At 32.2% G+C, this 21,241-nt stretch overlaps 3 protein-coding genes across 3 annotated transcripts; 2 read left to right on the top strand and 1 right to left on the bottom strand.

Moving 5' to 3' along the window:
* Positions 1-562: 562 nt before the first annotated feature.
* LOTGIDRAFT_177197 (hypothetical protein) lies at positions 563-5,682 on the top strand (the record flags this gene model as incomplete). The annotated part of the gene is made up of 12 exons (XM_009045951.1): positions 563-590; positions 1,146-1,192; positions 1,442-1,509; positions 1,753-1,842; positions 2,320-2,321; positions 2,926-3,041; positions 3,709-3,810; positions 4,096-4,184; positions 4,462-4,561; positions 4,761-4,830; positions 5,007-5,091; positions 5,598-5,682. 12 exons carry the CDS (start codon positions 563-565, stop codon positions 5,680-5,682), a joined length of 882 nt encoding a protein of 293 aa, XP_009044199.1.
* A 9,569-nt stretch (positions 5,683-15,251) lies between these two features.
* Positions 15,252-15,884, top strand: LOTGIDRAFT_103152 (hypothetical protein; the record flags this gene model as incomplete). Its single annotated transcript, XM_009045950.1, has 1 exon — positions 15,252-15,884. One exon carries the CDS (start codon positions 15,252-15,254, stop codon positions 15,882-15,884), a length of 633 nt encoding a protein of 210 aa, XP_009044198.1.
* A 405-nt stretch (positions 15,885-16,289) lies between these two features.
* LOTGIDRAFT_228141 (hypothetical protein) lies at positions 16,290-20,461 on the bottom strand. The gene is made up of 4 exons (XM_009045949.1): positions 20,227-20,461; positions 19,525-19,663; positions 19,223-19,331; positions 16,290-17,984 (listed from the first exon to the last, which is right to left on the bottom strand). Exons 1-4 carry the CDS (start codon positions 20,255-20,257, stop codon positions 17,886-17,888), a joined length of 378 nt encoding a protein of 125 aa, XP_009044197.1. The 5' UTR covers positions 20,258-20,461; the 3' UTR covers positions 16,290-17,885.
* Positions 20,462-21,241: the final 780 nt, after the last annotated feature.

Genomic DNA, 21,241 nt, shown 5'->3' with positions numbered 1-21,241 from the left:
GTACGGATAGCTGAAATGGAGCTGTTTCAGCTCGTATAGTATAGTAAATATTGCAACCACTATAACCCTTTGACTATGTATTTGATATGATGTGATGTATATATTATGAGTATGAATAAATATATTATGTTTGATGATGTTTTTAGTCTCGAAAAACACAATAATTTCAACCGAAATTTCACTGACTGCTGATGCCGCACTGGTCTATGAGCCAAGAATTAAGAGTCAAGGATATGATCTGTGCTACATAAACTAAATACTCATACAGCACCCCCATGGTAGATCCCATACCCATTCCCCTACGTCTCCCCCAACGACAAACGCCCAACAACACACATATAGTATCACAAATGTTATTGATCCTGCAATATAAAAATGTCAAACGTTTGATATGTCCACTAAAAAGCAATGTGACAAAGTGATTAGGTGTTGTCTGTCGCTAGATACACAGAGTTATGTCCCTTGATTAGCACAAGTTTATGTGACGTTTTATACAGAGCCACACAACTTGGCGCGTGAAGAAGACACATTTTAGAGCTTTTCCTACAAATATTTCTCTGTTATGGCTCCTAAAATGAAATTTCAAGAAGGTAACACTTAAGTATAGCAAATGCAGACCTCTGCTTTGCCTTGGACCTTTGATTTATTGGCTTTTTGTCTTCAATTTTGATGAAATAATTGACTCCATTTTTTTTTTTATAATTATGTGGGATTATTTACATTTTGTATTTATCAACATTGTACTGAACAAACAGTTTTATAGATTTGACTTGACTAAATGAAATGAGTTAAGGTTGACAGCTGACTGACTCTCAAGCATCAGAGATGAGTGTCAGTGATATTTCATATATATTTTAAGCTATGTAATTGAGTTGGATTGAAGTTGGACAGAGTCTCTTTCTTTTGCTTGAAAAGTCAAAAGTGCTTATCGCTTTTCCGCAGACATCCATAATACTGATACTGACACTGAAGTCTGGCTAACCGACTGTGATTAACTAGTGCATGATAGATCTTTTTAACAAGTCCAATTTTCAATGAGGAAAGTTAATTATTTGCATGAAAATGGCCACAAAAGTTGCTTGTGTATGGAGTAGGCATTGAAGCCTATTTTTGTATTTTTAATCGTTTATGTTTGGTTATTTCAGGAGAAAAAGTTCTATGTTTTCACGGCCCTCTTTTATATGAAGCTAAGGTGGGTATTGTATTTATGTATATAGTTATTTGGTTTATTTAAAGTTTAGTGAACTATGTCATCAACTATGTAATTTAGCAAAGAGTGGCACCATCGCCCTCAGAAATTATCGTAGTTCAGTTAAAATATCAGTATAATTTTAAAACCTAATGCTAATAGGACTTTTGAAGATGATAATCTCCATTGGATATTTCGACCACACTTTTCTTCAAAAAGAACAAAAAGTTTAAAATTATATCTATTTTTCAGTGTGTGAAGTCAGAAGTGAAAGACAAATTGGTTAGATATTTTATACATTATAATGGCTGGAATAAAAAGTAAGTGTACCTGTCAATACTAGTATTTCACAGTTCACTAGTCCTAGTTGATATTTGTGAAGGAATTATGCGATTTTCATACATTTCTAGTACTTCTGAAGATTATTTACATATATTCAAAACCCAAATAAACCCCCGAAAATGGTGAATCTGATCTTTAAGGACAAAGTTTTTGATGATGTTGTCATATTCTAATGAATGTGATTTCTTTATTTAATTAATTTGAAATTTTGTGTCTTTAAGTTGGGATGAATGGGTCCCTGAAGCCAGAGTGTTGAAATGTAATGAAGCAGGATTACAGAAACAAAAAGAACTGTTAAAAGCTCATGCAGGGTAAGTAAGGACTATAATGACTTGACTCACACACATATAACATATCTATTGATATATTAATGTGGTGATGCATATTGAAATGTCTTCAGGTATTGTTCAAACTAAAGGAAAGTTAAAGGAAAGATGTTGGTGAGGCTTCGAATATTTACTCTTAGATGAACTAGTAAATATTATCATACTAAAACAACAATTATAAGAAAGTAGATGACATTAATGAACAAAAAACAAGATATGAGATAAATTCTGATAGATTTGGAGAATAGATACTTTGAATATTAAGCTATAGGCCTATGTATATATATGTCTTTTACAACAATTTGTGAATTAGTGATTAAGTTAATCTCATTTTATTAGGAACACAAAGAAAGCAAAAGCCTCAAAGAAAGAAAAAGACAAAGAAAAGGACAAGGAGAAAGACAAAGATAAAGAAAAAGCATCCAACACGTCCGAAAAAGAACCTGCTCCTAAAAAATCTAGAGGTAAAATTTTATTTGGCTTTAGAAAAGTCGATATCTTGGTCTGTCCTGTGCACAATTCTGCTTGTGAAAGTTTGTACTTTTGTTATGATTCATAATGAATAGACTAGGCATGAATTTTCTATCTGTCCTCATATGTCTGAAGAATAAGATGAGATTGTTTATGGACAGTGCCTTATTGTATCCAATGACATCCTTATATCTAGACTTCTATTTATCAAGCTTATTTCTAATACTATGAAGAGTAATAAGGTGTAAGAATACTTTATAACAGATAACATTAAGTATATGTTATGTGTTCAATTCGTACACCAAGAGAAACGGATTTTGCCTCGATGTCAATTTGAGATTTGTTTGATGTCGGCCGAGGAATCCAACATAATCCTCAATATTTGTGCCTAGTACTAAAGACAAATAACTAATAATTAGATAGTAACAGACTACAGTTCATATAATAGGTTTAATGGATGTATTTTAGTTATCAAAAACAAAACATGCAAGAGAGGTAACAGCAAAATGAAAGCATTACAGACAACAGTTAATATAAGCATATGGTAATGATGAACACAAAAAAAAAAATATAAATATCAAATGATAAATATTACAGGTGCCCCAGCAGCCAGATCATCCACACCCGTCCCAGAATCATCCAGCAGCACTAGTGTAGCATCGAATGAACCAAAGAGAAAACGAGCCAGGACAGCTGATTCCACAGTAGAATCTGTAAGACCTAAAAAAGTAAATGTAGTCTTTTTAACTAGATAGAACTATAAAACTTTCTTTCTTTTAACTATAATTCACTAATATACACTCTTTATTTCTGTTTGATTTATTTTGTGTGGGAAGGGAAAGATTGGTCAACAATCATTGTATTTCTTTTCTTTTATTTGATAATACATTCTGTTATTTATTGCATGTTATAACCAAATATGTAGTCAATATCTAATTTTTGAGCTACACTCTCACTGTATATACTAAGTCTAAATGCATGATCATCTTGTTAGCTTATTATTGATAACCTGTTAGTTTGTACTAGATTGTACCATAGCATCTTAGCCTATTGATAGCTTATTGTCTTTGACTTAAGGATTGGAATTTAGATATCACCCAAAGTCAGTGCCAGTATCAGCTTTTTAAAAAGCTTTTTCCTAATAGAAGTTAGTTTTCATCCTTTGATTTACTTTAATGGTATTGCTAAAAAATGTGCCGAAAGTAAAGTTTAAGAAACCGCGCACCCTCTCACCATCCTCCCATTTCAAAGCAACTTCAATTTGTATACCTGAAACATTTGTCAATATCTATAACTTAACCCTTTTGAAATAGTATATTTTTCTATTGTAATATGATACGTTTTTGACCCAACTTGAGAAGATCTGTGTTATTTTTACAGGAAGAGTCATTCCTGACAAAAATAGAAGTAAAAATCAAAATTCCGGATGAATTAAAACCATGGTTGGTTGACGACTGGGATTTAATTTCAAGACAAAAAATGGTAAATATTCTCTCATTTATCCAATCACTTAGAAAAATCACTTTTCTGAACATCATTTGTACATTTTGGTAAAGGCAATCTTTACTGGTATTGGTTAAACTGTCGCTGTCTAAATTAAGTTTCCAGCCTCTTGATTAAATAATGCAAAATCACATGGTACTCTTGATATTGGCAATGTAATTTTGTTGAAACATAGTGCACAATTAAACCAAACACTAGAAGTACTTCTCTACATAATGTTAATTATGGATGTGTCTATTGTAATTTAAACGTTAATAATTTCAGCTGGTATCATTGCCATGTAAACTGTCTGTAGATCAGATATTGGATGATTATGTGAAAGCTAAAACAGCCAAGGGAAATAACCCAAACAAGTAAGTTGTCAATTAATTGTCTTTCAGAACAGTCCTTTTGTGCAATTTTCTATTCAACTTCTGTGTTCTTAACTATGTAATCATTGAGGAAATTCTAGAGAAAATATATTGTCAATCCTAAATGTCTTTCCAAAAATGTATTCTATACAAGACGAACCAAGTTGTGGAGTGTCAGTGGGTGTTCTTAATTAAGCATGGCCTGCGAGGTGAGAAACTCCCTCTGAAGAATTACTGAAGTAAAACACAATAAAGAAAGGGTATTATTTTAATTTTCTAGAGATGCTATAATAGAAGTAACTAAAGGAATCCGAGAATATTTCACTGTGATGTTAGGAACACATTTATTATATAAATTTGAACGGCCACAATATAAAGAAGTAAGTAACCTATTATATAAACATAATTCTGTACAAATTTTTGTAACAAAAAATGTTATTCCTATGATCTATGAGTTTTAGCCTAACATTTCAAAACACATCAGAAATGATAATTAATAAAAACCGAATCAGCATCCCTGAAATGACTCCAGAGGTTCGAAGAAGTCCAAAAATTATTTTTAAGATATTTTCCTTGTAGATTTTAACAGACCATTCTAATACACCTATTACTAGTATTTATGGTGCCACGCATTTATTACGATTATTCGGTAAGATATTTCCGTTATATATGCAATTGAGATTTTGATTTGACCTTTTGCTTTTTTCTGGCAAAATAATACAGTTTAATGTATTTATCTAGTAGTATTTAATACATCTAATTGTAAATGTAAGAGAAAGCAGTAGTTGTTATGAATTAATAAATAAATTGAATGATTATTTGCAGTGAAGTTAGGGGGAATGTTAGCCTATACAGCGTTAGATGAAAAAAATGTTCAGTTGTTATTAACTCATATTCACGACTTTTTAAAGTAAGTGTTGTTTTGTTATTTGACTCTAAGTGAATGTGATTTGTTTAAGAGTGTGAAATATCAGCAGTGGTCTATCTGGTTTAGGTATCAGGGGTTGAGAGCAGACACCAGATTGACTCTCGAAAGCACATGCACCAGAATTTTACTTACGTTAAGGAGGATTCAAACCCACCTCACTTTATTGCCTGTCAACAATCCAACTTGCAACTGTCTGAGCTATCCATTGGGTGATTGCTGTAATTACAAAAAGCAAATTGTGTGATCACTATTTATAATCTAAAAAGAACTCTTGACCACATGTAGCTATCTTTTGCTAAATAAATGTTATGTACTGATGAAAAGTTGCATCTTCAGAAAAATATTTCAGATATTCAATTTGACCAAAGGATATTGCAGTTTTGTTAATAGAAAGAAAATCTGTGATAGTATACTATCTCTAACCAGATGTATTATTGTAATGTATTTATAATCTAATGCTCTGATGTTTTTCTGTTTTTTTTCTTCAGATATTTACATAAAAATTCCTCGACCTTGTTTAATATTAAAGATTATACAGTGGCGCCACCAGAATATCATCGTAAAGCTCTCTGATTGGTCTTTTGTTACAGAGGCTCCATCATCATACCATCGTAAAGCTCTCTGTTTGGTTTCTTAAATACAGTGGATTTGTGAACCTATATAAGTTTAAGAGTTTATGGAGAATTTTCAAAGGGATTAATATCTTAAATCTTCAAGAGATCAGCCTCTTGTCGAGAAAGCTCCTGTCACCCTGAATAATAGAAAATATTATGTATCAAGTACAGAGAGACAGATTTTCCATTGAATAGATCAGTAAATACGGATGCTCTGTGCTCTGTAGGTCATGCACATTTCAAATCCCTCAAAATTTTTCAAATAATGAAAAAATTATTTCATTTGCTAATAATTGAAACTTGAAAGATGTACATCATTATGTTTTGTTAGACTTTTCAAAGTTAAATTATGTGTTTCTACTGAACAGTTTATCTTCATTACATCAATTGTAAATATATTTTAAGGAATATTTCAGCTTTAATTAAATTCTTAGCTGTATTGTTTAAATAACAGTTATCTGTAACATTTTCCATTTCCACTTTAATTAAATTAAAACTTAACACTACACTTTTGTCATTATCATATTGTACTTATCATTCTCATGTGCAGCTACTATCCATAACATCATCATCCTCACCAACAGTAATACTTGCTGGCGTTTAATTGGACAGTTCTAAACAGGTTCCATCTATTCAAATTCTGTCCTCAATAGAACAGTATTTCAAATTTTCCCCCTCCTCCATTTTGAATTCTGTCAGCACCTAATATTTTTTTCAGCACACATGGAAGGCGTTCTAAACTCTGTTCCATCTTTTTTTTATTGAATGTTCTGTTGATTCCATAAAACTCGAAAGTGCAGAACTCACCAATCAAGCAACCCAAATAATATTCCCAAATATCATGCATGACCAGAGTAAAATTTGATTTCATTCACTATTGTTTATAGATGTGCCATAAGGCTATCAGGTTGTTTCTTTCTTTGTGTTCAAATATCAATATTATTGTTGAGTGAATCTATTAAATATTGTAATTGTTAAATAATAAAAAATGTGAAATAAACTTATAAAAATATGTCCTTATTTGATACAATGAAACTTTATTAAAATTATACATGACATTATGGCTTTGATTGTAGGCCCTTTCTGAAGGCCGCTAACACCAGTTCTCTAGAATCTTGTTTTGTCATCTAGCAGAAGATAGGTATGGGCAATAACTGGATTCCAGAAAGACTAGTGGGACCTATTGAAAATTAGACTTCTGTCTAAATGGGTTGCCAAATAAAGTTATTATACTTAACCACTGGACATCAGTGGTATTTGCAAAATTGACGTCTTAATTGGATAAAACATTCTTGAATTACAATAAACACGGACCACAGTGATCGTCGACCGAGTATTATCTCAAAGTATATCTATATATTTAGCATTGATATTATTACAGATATAACATTTATTGCCCCTTGGCTACTTGTTATTTGTTTATCGTAAATCAAACTTCAATAAACATCACTGTACACAAACATTTCATTTGACAATATACTTATTTCAAGGGATATAGCTTTCTGAATAACTGCTTAAAAAATTGCGGAAACTCAATGAAATTCCGGACGAATAATGGCATGGGAGGAGGTGGAATTCTGGGTTTTATTATAGTGGGTAACTGTAGTCTGTCAGTTTCTTCATGGGTCCATGGTTAAACAAATTGGTTGTTGGAAAAACTGAAACCCAGTGTTCTTCAGGCTATGTACCTCAGATGATGCTATCCTGGAAGAATTGCTCCTATCATATAATGCACTTAACGGCGTTGTCTGTTAAAGAAGAGCTTTCTTTTTTAATTCAATGTAGCTGTATCTGAAAATTTAGATGTATGAATACCTTTATTGTTTAATATCTGTTTTAGAGGGTGGTTAGAAATGCCTCCCTTGTCTGACTATATAGCCACTATAGATTTAATATATACTTTCAGATGATGGTCCATGTTCCTTTAGCAACGGTACAATGATGTGAATAATGCTCTGAATTGCCGACCTAAATTGTTTATCAACACAGGTCTTGAACTGTCTTACTAAAAGAATTCCTACTTCTGCTATAGAAATGGTCCTGAAATTAAACTGTGCAAACAATCAATCCACAAAATGAATGAAATGGAGTTTTACGCCCTACTCCGCATCTGATGCCGAGGAATCTTTATAGTACAGAGCCTACGTATTGCACACAACCAAGGACTGACCCAATTTCACCATACAGACGCACCACTGGATAGAAAATCCTACGGTATCATCTTGTCCTATATTGATATTATATGAGTGATTGTAAATTGGTTTTCAAAACATTTTATGTGTATTTTTTTTCACCATTCCAATTTTCAATCGGACTGTGGTTCCTGCAATTCCACAAAACCTAAGCGTTTTATGACGTCACTATCGCAAATTAATATAAGGACCTTTGCATTAGTGACGTCATTAAACGCTTAGATTGCACCTCTGATTGAAAATTGGAATGGTGAAATATGATGCAATCAGTGTCCCCTATACACATACAAACTTAAGAAAACCTCTGTATACAATCTCTTTAAACTCGGACATTTCTAACTCACGACCACGGAACCACCAGGGTTTCGCAACAAATCGGTAATTTTAAACTTAAAGCAGATGTGATGTTGATTTCAACGTATCGATGATAGTGGACACAGGACCAGTGATTGGGACCCTACTGAAATAGGATGTAGCTTGATTGAGATGTATCAAATATGAAATATGGTAAAAGTGACAAGTAATGTGTCAATTTGACGGTGATAGAGCATAGGTCATCATTTAACTGTCATCGGTTGATAATATTATAATTATTACTACCAGTGTCGTAGCCAGGTTTACGTCCGAGAGGGGGCGAAATATCTGAGATTTCCCGAATTTCTAACCTAGTTATGATGATTTTGCCCGAAAAACTTGCCTTCGGGGCTGCGAGGGGGCCACTGATTACTACATGGCTAGCCAGGGACTGTTATACACCTATTGGCCATTTTTTAATCTAAACGACTACACGCTGTTCCTTACGAGCTCAGGAGAGAAACGCAGCCATAGGGCAAAATGAGGTCTAGGAGAATTTAAAAGACATAATTCAAAATAAAAGACACTCTCCTAAGGTTTCATATGTGAGGCATTTGCCTCATGTGTCTCCATTTCGGCCTTGGGAAACCAATTTGAATCCCATCATAGACTTTTATATACCATATAGACTTTTCCTTGCGTGGAACTCCGTAACTGTGAATAAGCGATCAAGCGTTGTAACTCATTGAGAAATAGCTGTCCCATCCCGTGATTAGGGGCCCGCAAGACCATTAATGTATGGACCTATCAATGACCATAAGACAATGGTTTATCACTATATATTGATATGTTACACAATGTAATGAATGTAATTAGTTGTATATTGAAAATGATACACATCTCGCTAAAACGGTAAACAATAATATTGATGATGTGACCCTTTAATTCCAGTCGGTTGGTTTGATTTTCCCTATGCACTGTACTCAGAACTATCGCTTGGCTTTGAAGGTACTTACGATTATCTGGTTTAGTATCAATAAAAGTTCAGGGACCACAGGCGACTCCGAATTGTGCAAACCCACGTTATGTATACATGAAACTCATACAAAGGATTGGGTAAATTACATTCTGGCTCGGCTTTCTCACCCCTCACTCTGCCCCTTCTTTCAAATTTTGTATTAATTTAGATAGTGAAAGCATAACCTGTATCGCCCCTGGACAATTTTGTGATTCGGTCGAGTCCAACACATCCCATACTGGATTAGGAATGGAATAAAATAACACTTTATATAACACTCCGCCGCACCACCACCTACTTTACACACATAAACAAAATAATAGTTACACTCCTACATTTGAGATAATGGTTGCTCATTGCTATAGTTTCGCTATCTTCTTGCTAGTCGTTCTCGATATTTTGTGTGATATTTTGAGGTGGGTAAGTGAGGAAAGTTTGAACCAATGAATCAATTGAATAATATGATGTATTGTAATCTAAGTAAGTATCGAATAGAGACAACAGACTATTTAAAGAGTGGATGGAAAGACACCAAAAAAGATGCAGTAGGTGAAAGTAGCCGAATCTTGTTAACACGGCCGTGGAATCAGAATTACAAAAACTCTACCGACTGATCTATCTAACTGCCACAAAAAGGAAATGTTCCTACCCAGCGTTAAAGGGGAAATTTGACGATTACACATTTCGAAAGTACGAATTAGTAACGATACGTGAAAGGGGTTTAAATCCCGACTCTCAGAAGCGGCTGTAGGGTTATTTCACCCACCGTGTTTGAACAGGGAAGAGTGTTTTTGGTGATAATTATATTGTATTGTGTTATATAATCATTAGTAATATATACTGTAAGAAATTGACAGATAGGGGACATCTCTTTCTTATAGGAGTGTCACAATTTACAGATATATGGAAATCAGTTTGATGTGATATTGGGTAGATCAATATATATAATATCGGACAGTATATTGTATATTACGATCAAGGTGTTTGATCACAAGTAATATTAGGACATTACAACGTTACAGGTAGGTTATTCAAGTTTTTTTTGTCAATATCAAAAAGTTGACGCTATATCAAATTGAATATTTTTTGTGTGTATTTTAAGGGGGGAACTAAAATAGGTCTACATTAAGATGGAATAGTAATATCAAAATGTCTTATACATCTAGACATTCAAACAATTGATATACATGTATTTTAAGATCTTTCTTCGTCAATGAAACGCAAAGTTTTCTAATAATTCCAACGATGAATCCATGTAACATTAAACGATGATCCTTTGCTAATTTAATTCAATATGATCTCTTCAAAATAAACCAGATTTAATCCAGTATAAGTCTTAACCCAAGGCAAGGTGTAAATTGAACTACCTGTATTTCTTTATGAGATTATCATAATCATAATGAGATAATTGTTAAATCAATATTAACTGATTTTCTTTTATAAAAGTCGTTTGCTTAATTTGGATTGATTCTGCTTCTCTGAACATATTACATATTGACTTTCTCCTTTTATTCGAATGTCTTTCTTCAAAAACAAAAACCGAGGCAAGTTCTTATAGTCGAAAAGGGGTAATCCAATGCGGTTATCCTAGCAAAATGTTCAAATTGCAGTGTAACGAGATTACTATTTAACAGAAGATACTGGCCCACAGTTAAAGCACTGTTCACTAATGTTAAGGCTAGTATGTTAAAATGGACATTCGAAGTACTTCTAAACTGTAAGACAAATTCTGGGACATCCAGACATAACAGATCTTTCCTGAGTTCATAATAAATCTTATCTAGTTATCCCGGCCCCTTCCTCTGGTATTCTTATCTACGAACAGACAGATCCCCTTATCGCATTCTGACCACAGAGAATCTATTTTTGTTCCATCTAGTTGGGCACCATAGCTTTATGTACACCCCATTTATGTAGAATTTTCAATTTGAGAGATCTGTTACAAGGATTTATCTAATAACTAGAACATTTGTAACTTTTGAAACGGAATTAAATTAAAAACATGGAGTTTCACTTCCTACTGTTCTGCCCATGGATGAGCCGATGAAAACTATTATTTCTGTACTACATGAAGATTAATTTGAACATAGGCCCGTTAACTGTAAACTTTCTGTAAGTTGTTTCATTTTCAAAACTTAAAGAAGCACAACATAATTTATATGGATATACTATTTCTGACATCTATTAACTCAACGTTTCACATGCTCATACAGGCAGCGTTATCAAGAGAACGTACCTGTTATATTATAGATTCACAGCTGAGCAACCGTTATATTATAACTTAGTGACTTTAAATAATGTAATAATTCAATATATTTCACAAACTTGTTTTTACTTGAATATGATAATGAATAAAATTAGTCATGACGTGGTAAAAGAAGAGCCAATCGGATCATTAGAATTGAGCTCATTATTATTATTATTAGTTCTCTAGGCTCTGTGGAAATTACTCTCCCAACTCCGGTAAGATATTTCTCTATTTTTATTATTTTCTGATCATTCCTCAACTCTCAATTTTTTTATTTAGTTAGAATGATCAAAAATGGGAGATTTGAAACTAATAAAGTGAGTTTGAACTGAGTAGGTTTTAAGATACCAAATTTTTTCTGTCTAATGTGACCCAACCCTAGGTAAATTCTAAGAAATCTGGGACCTTAAATTTCATAATGTGCCGTGGACTCGTTGAACAGTTATCATTATTTTTACATATGGTTCATAATGTGATAAAATTTCATTTTAAATAGGAAATAAATAGAAATTGATGCGTGACCTTTTACTAAATATAATTGGCCTTCTCTTAATTACATCCGCCATTATTCAGCTTGAAATCAAGTAGGATATTTCTTGTTATACTTTCATCATTTCCTAATCAAATAATCGTTATATCAATCTAGTCGTAAGATTTGAAGGGAATCGGTTTAGATCTAAAAGTAAGGGAAGCCTAGTAAAACTCAAACCCCCACCTAACTAGCTCATCGTCTCCCATCCCCCTACTTCTCTATAGTATTCATCCCTAGATAGTGACGTGGTAAAATAGCGGTTATTGTTACAATGTAGCCTTCAATCACGAGATACGATTCGAAACAAGGAATTTTAGCACCGAAATTCCAGAAATTTTAGGATATTTTGATCGATTTTGATAAAATTTAAGATATTGTTAAGAAATTGATTTGAATCATGTAACCTCAAGGAAGTTTTTCATCACATTCGATCAACCTGCATAGACATGTAAACGCCCAGAAATGCACGAAATTTAGGTCACGAGCGCGTCCTCGGCACCTTTTCCCACAATCCGCCAAAAACGACTTAATAGATTTGCGCCATTTTGATCATAAGTTTGTGTAAAACTGCACAGACTGTTTCTCTGAATTTTAAGGACTTTATACCTCCGAAGATATATTAAGAATATTCAGAAGTAATTTCTTTGTCGTATAAAATCAATTACAAAGCTAATAAATATATTTGATGAAGAAAATCTAGTTAGGTCATAGGTGGATGACAAATGATATATAGTTGGTGTGCTGCACAGTCAACATGCTTATACATGTAAATCACAATATATTGGACATACATCATATGTTGCTATGAACAAAGTCGAATATTGTGAATAAACTATGTAATGTTTATCAAATTGTGGAAAGATTTTTTACCTTCACAAGTCTGTACACGTCAATTCACTTACAAAGAACAAAGATATGTATGTAGAAGTACACTTTTAACAAAAATGATAACGACTTTTAACTTAAGTTATGAGCAACATGAAACATGAAATATATAACAATTTCACCTTTTTCACAGAAATTATTTATATATTAAAGAAATTTATCCTAACAGAGGATATGCTCATTTTCATATTAAAGGAATTCCGGATAAGCTTGATATAAGTTGCACCACGGCACATCACGCTAGATTTGAGAAATCATTCCTTTTGTCTAACTTCTGTTACATTTAATAGAGAACCTTTATTTTCTACGGTACACTTATTCTAACAGTAAACTTAATTTGTTAATTAAATATATAATCAAAAGCAAATAGAATTGAAATTTATAACTAGTAAATAAATGAAAGAGTAAAACGTGTTAACTATTATAGTAGAATGGTTGAATGGCGATATACTTATCAATTACTATCTAATATATGAACATAATGATAGCAATCTCTAACAACAGATGACTGCCCCCGGGAGTTAGGTCTATTATACATTCATTCATATAATACAACTTGTTTTAGCAGCAATTTTTATAAATATAAAACAGTTTTACGCTCTTTGCATTTGAAATAACTTTGGTTCGCTGATTTCCCTTTCCCTTACAGCACATAGAGAAGATATGGATAGAAGGCCGTATTATAATTTACACGCATAGACTAGTTTTGATACAATTCTAAAAGTCATTATTTCATTTATCATAATGCTTTCAGAAAGTTCACATAACTATTATTTTGTATTTATTATATAAATCTCACAATTAGAAATATAACTTATTGTTTGCACGAGCTTGCATACGTTATGTATCAATATTTTTTCAATTAAAACATGCCTTAACGGTTCAAACAATGATAAACGCTCGAGGCGACCTCTTTTTCATTTCATTTCGTATCCTAACTATTCAATAATATGACAATGAGCGTGTAAATTATGTATTTTCTAGTAATTATTTAGTTAATAGATTGATTTTTATTGTTAAAACACCGGGAAATCAATATCAGTATAGGCTATATGAATATTAAATTAACGACAGATGGCCAATATCTCGCTATTCCATTTATAGTTAAAATGTATAGTTATAGTCTAAAACTGTCAAGTATTGAGAATATAAAATTCGATTTTCAGAACTCGACTAGAAATTCAATCTCTGATCAACATTTTACATGATTAGTGGTCTCTGGAAGGTAGAACAATACAACGGATTCCCTTTCTTATTTAGAAATAGGATCAAATGTTGTCAAATTCACCCAAAATTATGTTCTAAGCTTCTAAGCCTACAAATTTGTTCACAAGTCAAGTTATGCTACTGAGGATTTCATTTAGCGTCATTTTTCATTTGCGTTCGAAATAGGACGAAAATTAGGCGGCACATCATATCAGTTTTTGTAAAAACATGACTGAAATTATCGAGACTTTTGATTTTTTCTTAGAGATTGGCATAAAGTACACAGTTCTGGAAAGTTTCAGAGTCTGAATAGGTCTATTTTTAAAGTAATTGATGTTTTTATCAAATTTTTAATTTTAATTTCTGGAGACTAAAGAGGGGATAACTCATACAGTAGTTGATAGACTCGATTGTCATATAACGAGTTATATTGTGCAATATTCTTTAAACGCTTACCCTGAAATTAATTTGACTACCTACGTACTAAAAGGCATAGAAACGTGATATTTTGGAGGCGCTAATAACATTTTACTCACAGGGTAACGAAAAGTAACAATTAATTTGTTTCACTTCCGAAATATTAACTTTTAAATTGGTATTTCATAGTTGCCAGCCCGTTCATTCCCTATGAGCCATTTTAACAATCCCCATCACACACACAAAAAAGGTTCTGTTTCTTAACTTTTTCTCTTCCATAATTTCAAAATATAAAATCAATCCCAACTTTTAAAAAAGGGTTCTCGCGGTTAGCTTTTAGTTCTGAACTAATTTTTTTATCCAGTTGCATGTAGGCCTATACTTAAAAGCTGACTGGCGATTTTACACAACAGTGATTAATCTTGAAGCCTCAGTTGAAACTCAAAGATTCAATATGGAACAAATCATTTGATTGGCCGAATCTTCAGTTACAATTTCTTCAGATTATAGAAGTAGAGTAATCTGCACAAGAATGAAACAAAAATCTAGATCAGATAGTGAGACTTATTTATTATTTTTCAGATTCCCTATATATCGCCACAGGCTGTTCAAGATGTCCCGAGAATTAGTAGATCTTGAGGAACTGGTACGGGAATTTGTCGCTGACTTTCCCTTCGATAAATCCCAGAAAAAAGAATTCGATGTCATCAAAAGTCAAGACATCAATTGGGACCACATGCACGTCGTACACAATCCATCAGAATATTTTGATTCCACGAGGTTGGCGACACCAAAATCGCACGTAATTTTCACGGCACATTTTACCAACGCTACTGACAGTAAACAAGTGTATGCTTTGAAAACTGAGCGTCGTACCAACTCGACATGTAGCGTGTCTTTAATGAAGTCGTATACAATTGGTGTCAACGTTGATATAAAATTAACCCCACCAAACCCTATTATTGAGGCCAATGCTGGATTCCACGGGGAAATGTCCATGGAAAAGGGAGCAGAGGAAACATTTGAGGAGGAGCTGACATGGACAGTTGATAATCAGATTACTGTACCCCCGGGATTTGTGACCCAGGCTGACCTCGTTATCAAGGAAGACAACTTTACAGCTGCTTTCAAAACGGAATCTAGATTTGACGGGAAAATTCACGTGAATATAAGAAGTAAGAAAGATAACTCTGTCATTAACCATCTGACTGCCACAGTTAGGGAAGTTTTCACTCAGGATAAAGGATTCAGTAAAGTTGATAAAACTGGATCTACTCTCACCACAGTTGGGAAATGTAAATGTAGATTTGGAGTGGAGCAACATGTAAAACTTACACAGAGAAAGTTACAGCCTGAAGCCGAAACATAAACTGTAGTCAGTATATAGAGACGCTGAGAAAATCCTGAATTAGGGGTGGGGTGGGAGAGAGGTCTACATCCTTCCGCTAAAAACAATACAGCGAGATTGAAGACTTTATATGCAGACTTTTGTCAGAAACGTTATAAAATGGATATCTGATCCATTCGAGGCATCATTATTCATTAAGCTCATATTATTCAGTAATGTGGGATGATGTGCCAAATTGTTCACTTGTGGAATTCTGTGATGTGGAAATCGCGCTTCCCAGTAATAATGATGCCTTGAAGTGTAATTGGAAAAGTGTCAGTGTAATTGTACAAATTCCAAAATTTACTGTTTTAGAAATTCTACAATTTATGGCAAGATCTTTTGTGTTATTTTATTTGTGTGTTCACATTAACTTGCACGCTCTCGATGGATTTCCCTTTTATTTTTTGGATTAACCAATCAAAATAGTTTGATGATATGTTTATGTGTTTTAAGAACTCATGCTGTCTACCGTGAAAGTTCTGCTACAATAGATGCCGAATGTTAAGTATTGCCAGTGTGATTTTGACAATAGAATAGTCTGACGATTGAACCAAGTGCGTACGTGTTCAGATTTTCTATGGAGTAAAAGAAAGGTGTATATTTTTATAGCTTGAATTTCTTACTTATCTACTTATTTCATGCATTATTCCTTATTTCAAAAACCGGTTCATGCCAACAGCACTTTTCTATTTTAAAGGGAAGCAGTGCTTAGTAAGCAATTTCATGGTTCGAGTGGCTTCATTTGTATTATTCACGGTCCTACTAACTGCTTAGCTTTATATTTCCGATATTAACTTTCTCAACTAGTTAGATGTAGACGCTTTCTGGTTTGACGCCATTACTAAATATAGCTTTAGATGTTGCGTTTCGTTCATTTACTTCGGTTAACCTAAACGAAAAGAAATATGTAAAGCTGTATTTTTTTTAACCCTATACTGGTTCACAATGTAATTAAGAGCGCGGTAAAGGGAAATAACTCCATATATAACGGTAAAGGGATATAACTCTATATAAGGATACTTAATTCAATAACAATATTTTTCTAATTAAATATTTATTGCTTATACTAAAAAGAAACAGAGGTATAATGTATAAAGACTATATAGTTAATAGATCAAATTATAAGTTAGAAGGAGGAAGGTACCTTAGTACAAAAATCCCAAATATTATGATTTAATCAAAAAATTCCCTTCTCAATCTTTTTGAATCTTCTTAAAAAAAAAAATTAATAATCAAATGTCTTTAATTGATCTAAATATATTTCAGATAGATTGAATATTTGTGAATTTGATGTGATTAAGATCAGCAGTCTGATTTCACAAATAAATAACTTTCTTTTTTAATAAAAAAAAATTTGATAAATTTCTGTCATAGGATTTTTGTGATAAGATATTAAAGATATAAATAAGAGATTCTATTTTAGCTTAGATTGGTATTTTAAGGAAAGAAAAAAGAGAATAACAAAAATACAAAATTATTTCCGAAAATATTTCACAAAACAAAAACTAATATTAGGCAACAACAACAAAGTATATCAGAATGGTAAATATAAAAGAGTGAAAAAGAAATTGTAAAATTACACTTCAATACTACTAATAATAATAAATCATAAAAATTTCTCCACCTCTTTTTACACAATCTTTTTCTTACCCATCTTCTCAAATAAATAGAATAACAACATACTTATACTTAGGAATGTAGTGATATATCTTCTTAAATTACCATTAAAATTTATTTTAAATTGTTCAAAAAAAGATTGTTGCTAGTCAACAGTATTCTGGACATTATTACCCTGTGAATATCTTTCTATGTCATAGGACACCTTAAGATTGCTTGTGATCATATGTTGAGATTTTCATATAAATTTTCTAACTAAAGAACTTCTTTTCCCCCTTTTTCATGTCTGATAAATGACCAAGAGAGCTTAAAGACTTGTTTTTTAAGAAGATGGGTAAATAAAGATGTCTTCCAAGATGAAATTTAAGAATCTGTTTCTATTCCATCTCCTTCAATATAGGATCTCCATGATTGTCCACTGTCGGCCTTCTTTAGAAAGACCACAACACGATTTTCTTCTGGCTAAAATAATAGAAAAATATATCTATTATTCATCTGAACATAAACTAAAAAAATGTATTTATTAATCATCGCTAAAAATGTAATTATCATTTAAGCCAAAAAAATGTAGTAATAAAACAAATAATGTAAAAAAGCGTATATATATATTTGTATAATATCAATATCACTAAGTCAGTGTGCACCAAATGTAGTTGGCTTGTATATCTTTGCAAATATATAAATATATAGATAAGAACTGTTTACTATATTTTGGAGTAAAATGAATCATAATGAGCACTGAGCACATTTCTAACATTAACCAAACAATTTTTTTCTCAAAAATATTATATTTGACTTTTTAATATTTTTGAAAATCCTCTAGATATGCGAAATTATCATTGAATAACAAGCATAATAATTAATATTTCTTTTTTCTCCAGTTTTCATGAAATTTGATCTTTTTTTGGAAGTCAATAACAATTCCTTTTTTCAATATTTTATCTTTTTTCAAAACATCTGTGCCAAGTTTGATGAGGGACTTGATGTAATAGAGTTTTTGTCATTACTATAACATTTTCTTGTAAGTAGTTGTATAAAAGTGATTGTGTTCATATTGCACATGATAGGCATGTTTCATCAGTCGTGTGTTCACATTAATGGATTCCTCATGAAAATGTTCACTTAAGTCAAGACAATGATTGCAAGAGATAATGTTCCCTGTTTTTAATATATTCATTTTTTCCTCAAGGCAAAGTTCATTTCAAGCCATGTTCCCTTTTGTGTTCACTTGGAACACAGCCAAGTTCCCACTAGCAATATTCTCTTTGATCAAATTTACTTCAAATAATTTACTACAGCTTTTATATTATATTTATTGTTAGTTTCTATTGTATATAGTGAATTTAAGGATATAAATAATAAGGTTTATTTTGAATGCTTTTGTTGTGTTTAGTATAATTGGTTGAAGTTTTTATTTTTTAATGTCCACAATTCATAGCCTATACCATTCAAAACTGAATGGGCTATGCAGTAAAGGGATTGTAAAGAGGTTTTCAAAACTTTTTCTGTGTATCACAGACATTGATAGCATTGATTTACACTATTCTAATTTTCAGTCAGAAGTCTGTGAACCATACAATTCTACTAAAACTAGTGACTACATGTCACAAATGCCCTTAGATAGTCTGACAGAAAAATGGTATAATGCAATTAGAAGCCATACAGATAAGAAGAATACTCCCCCATATCTAAACCAGTACCTCAATGTAACAGCTACTATCATCAATATCATAGGGTAGTCTATTGATTCTCAGTTGTACATTTTTAACTTTTGAATCCTTCTTTCCCTCAACTTTTACCAAAACAGTTCTGAAGACATGAAAAACAAATCCAAAATTTAGTTAAAATGAATAAAATATTCAGTAACACCAGCATGAGAAAAGTTGAGCTTTCCTCAAGTTCTCAAAAATGAAAAACAAATTTTCAGTTTTGCTGTCAGAAGTGAAAGTAAAGATGTAGAATATCTGTTTTTTTTTTTTTATTAATTCTGACACCTACTTACCTTTCAGTAAAACCAGGTTCAGGAATGTTGGCGTTCTTGGGCACTTTCTTAGATGAACGCCAAGATTCTTTCTCTACTTGCAATCCGTTTACTTTCATGATCACTCTCACGAATCCTTGTTTAGTCTTTTCATCAAACGCTAAAAAAGAACAAAAATGAAACTAAAATTTGGAATATTTGATGATTATTCATTCGTTATCCCCTTAAAAGTTAGACGAGTCATATTGTTTATTTTAAGCAAGATTTCCATTTCTACACTATATTTAGGGCTAAAATCATACACTGATTAGCTGGTGTATGGCTTCTGCTCATCTAAAGAGTATACCAGGAAGTTGTGGCCTTTTCGATAATCTGAATCTGTGTCAAAATGTCCTCATTTCATGTCTGAGACACTTCCAGGAATACTGCAGAGGGCTAAAGACAGGCCCCTTCATAAATGACATTATGTCACAAGCAAGACAAGGTCAATAGTTTTACTTCAGGGCTAGGAAGTCCATGTCAAAATGCCCATATGACATACTGCTGTTTATGACATAAATGACATCTCATATAAATTATATAATAGTATGTAAATTATTCAAGTCTGGCAATCAAACTACAAACATTTTAAACTTAACACAAGTGTGCTAAATATCTCTTTTACAATATTCTTAAAATTTCATGATAATCACAAACTTAAAATTAAACGTAAATATAGTTTACCGTAAGATGCGTCAACAAAACTATCTGCCATCTTTCAATCTTGATCTATCTGGTTATGTTATTCTTGGTTGCTAATAAACAAATAACTGGTGATCTAACCATATTCGGAAATTGAAAGTAGAATTTACATTTCTCAGAAATGCACAATGTTCAAGGATGCATTAGTTTACTTGTAAAAATAGGCAACAAAAATTTCCAAACAATAACAATATGTTGTAGTTATATGCCCATGTCGTGTCGATTGTCCAGACTCAAAGTCGAACGACAAATCGGTATTATGACAAGTCGGCTCGAGTCAAATCGACCTAAGTTTATAAGTTAGTCTTGGGCCAATGATAAGTAAACGTATCTGTGAATGTTCATTACCAAGAACTAGTGTCTAAGAAAAAACCCATAAAAGAGATGTTTGAGACAAGAGTTAATTTTAATTTATATATTCTGCTGTTTTGTTGCTTATGAGATTTTGATAAGATGAGAGATTAGGAGCCAAGCTATTTCAATTCCTATGCATGTCATCTGATAATTATTTGACTTTGATAAGATCAACACAAGATGAAACATATTCTTACCTTTCCTTTTTTAATACACTAAATTGCAAAACTTTGCAGGATTTCTTGTTCAAATAAATGAAATAAAATATTAGAATTGAAATATAATTTATTTGATTATCTATATACATACAGATTAAAATCTACCAAAATTCAATCTTTTTTTTTCTAGAGTATAATACAATATAGAAATTTACACACCTCTCTTCAAAATTAAAAATATTTTTTTCTAATAGTATTACCAAATGTGTCTTCAATTTTTTTCATGTAAAAATAATCTGTAGAATTTGATTGTACAGGATATATCTGAACTTCACTGATTTGTTCCAAGAAGTCAGACACCATTTCCCAGAAAATCTTTATGGTAAAATTTGTCGTGAGTTTGGGATGCTATATTGAATATAGCAAATTCACAACCAAAAGTGAGTTTAAGATTTTCGAGAACAGAACCAAGGTTCATAGAACCG

Source organism: Lottia gigantea (assembly GCF_000327385.1).
Source record: "Lottia gigantea unplaced genomic scaffold LOTGIsca_1, whole genome shotgun sequence".
In the NCBI taxonomy this organism is placed as follows: domain Eukaryota; kingdom Metazoa; phylum Mollusca; class Gastropoda; family Lottiidae; genus Lottia; species Lottia gigantea.
Note: the sequence above shows the minus strand (reverse complement) of the source record. Positions and strands in the feature narration are given on the sequence as shown.

Coding starts and splice junctions, on each gene's coding strand:
- LOTGIDRAFT_228141 (XM_009045949.1), bottom strand. CDS start 20,257: ATGGCAGATAGTTTTGTTGACGCATCTTACG. Junction 19,332..19,524: donor GAACCTGGTTTTACTGAAAG/GTAAGTAGGTGT, acceptor TCATGTCTTCAG/AACTGTTTTGGTAAAAGTTG. Junction 17,985..19,222: donor ATAGTAGCTGTTACATTGAG/GTACTGGTTTAG, acceptor CTATTATTTTAG/CCAGAAGAAAATCGTGTTGT.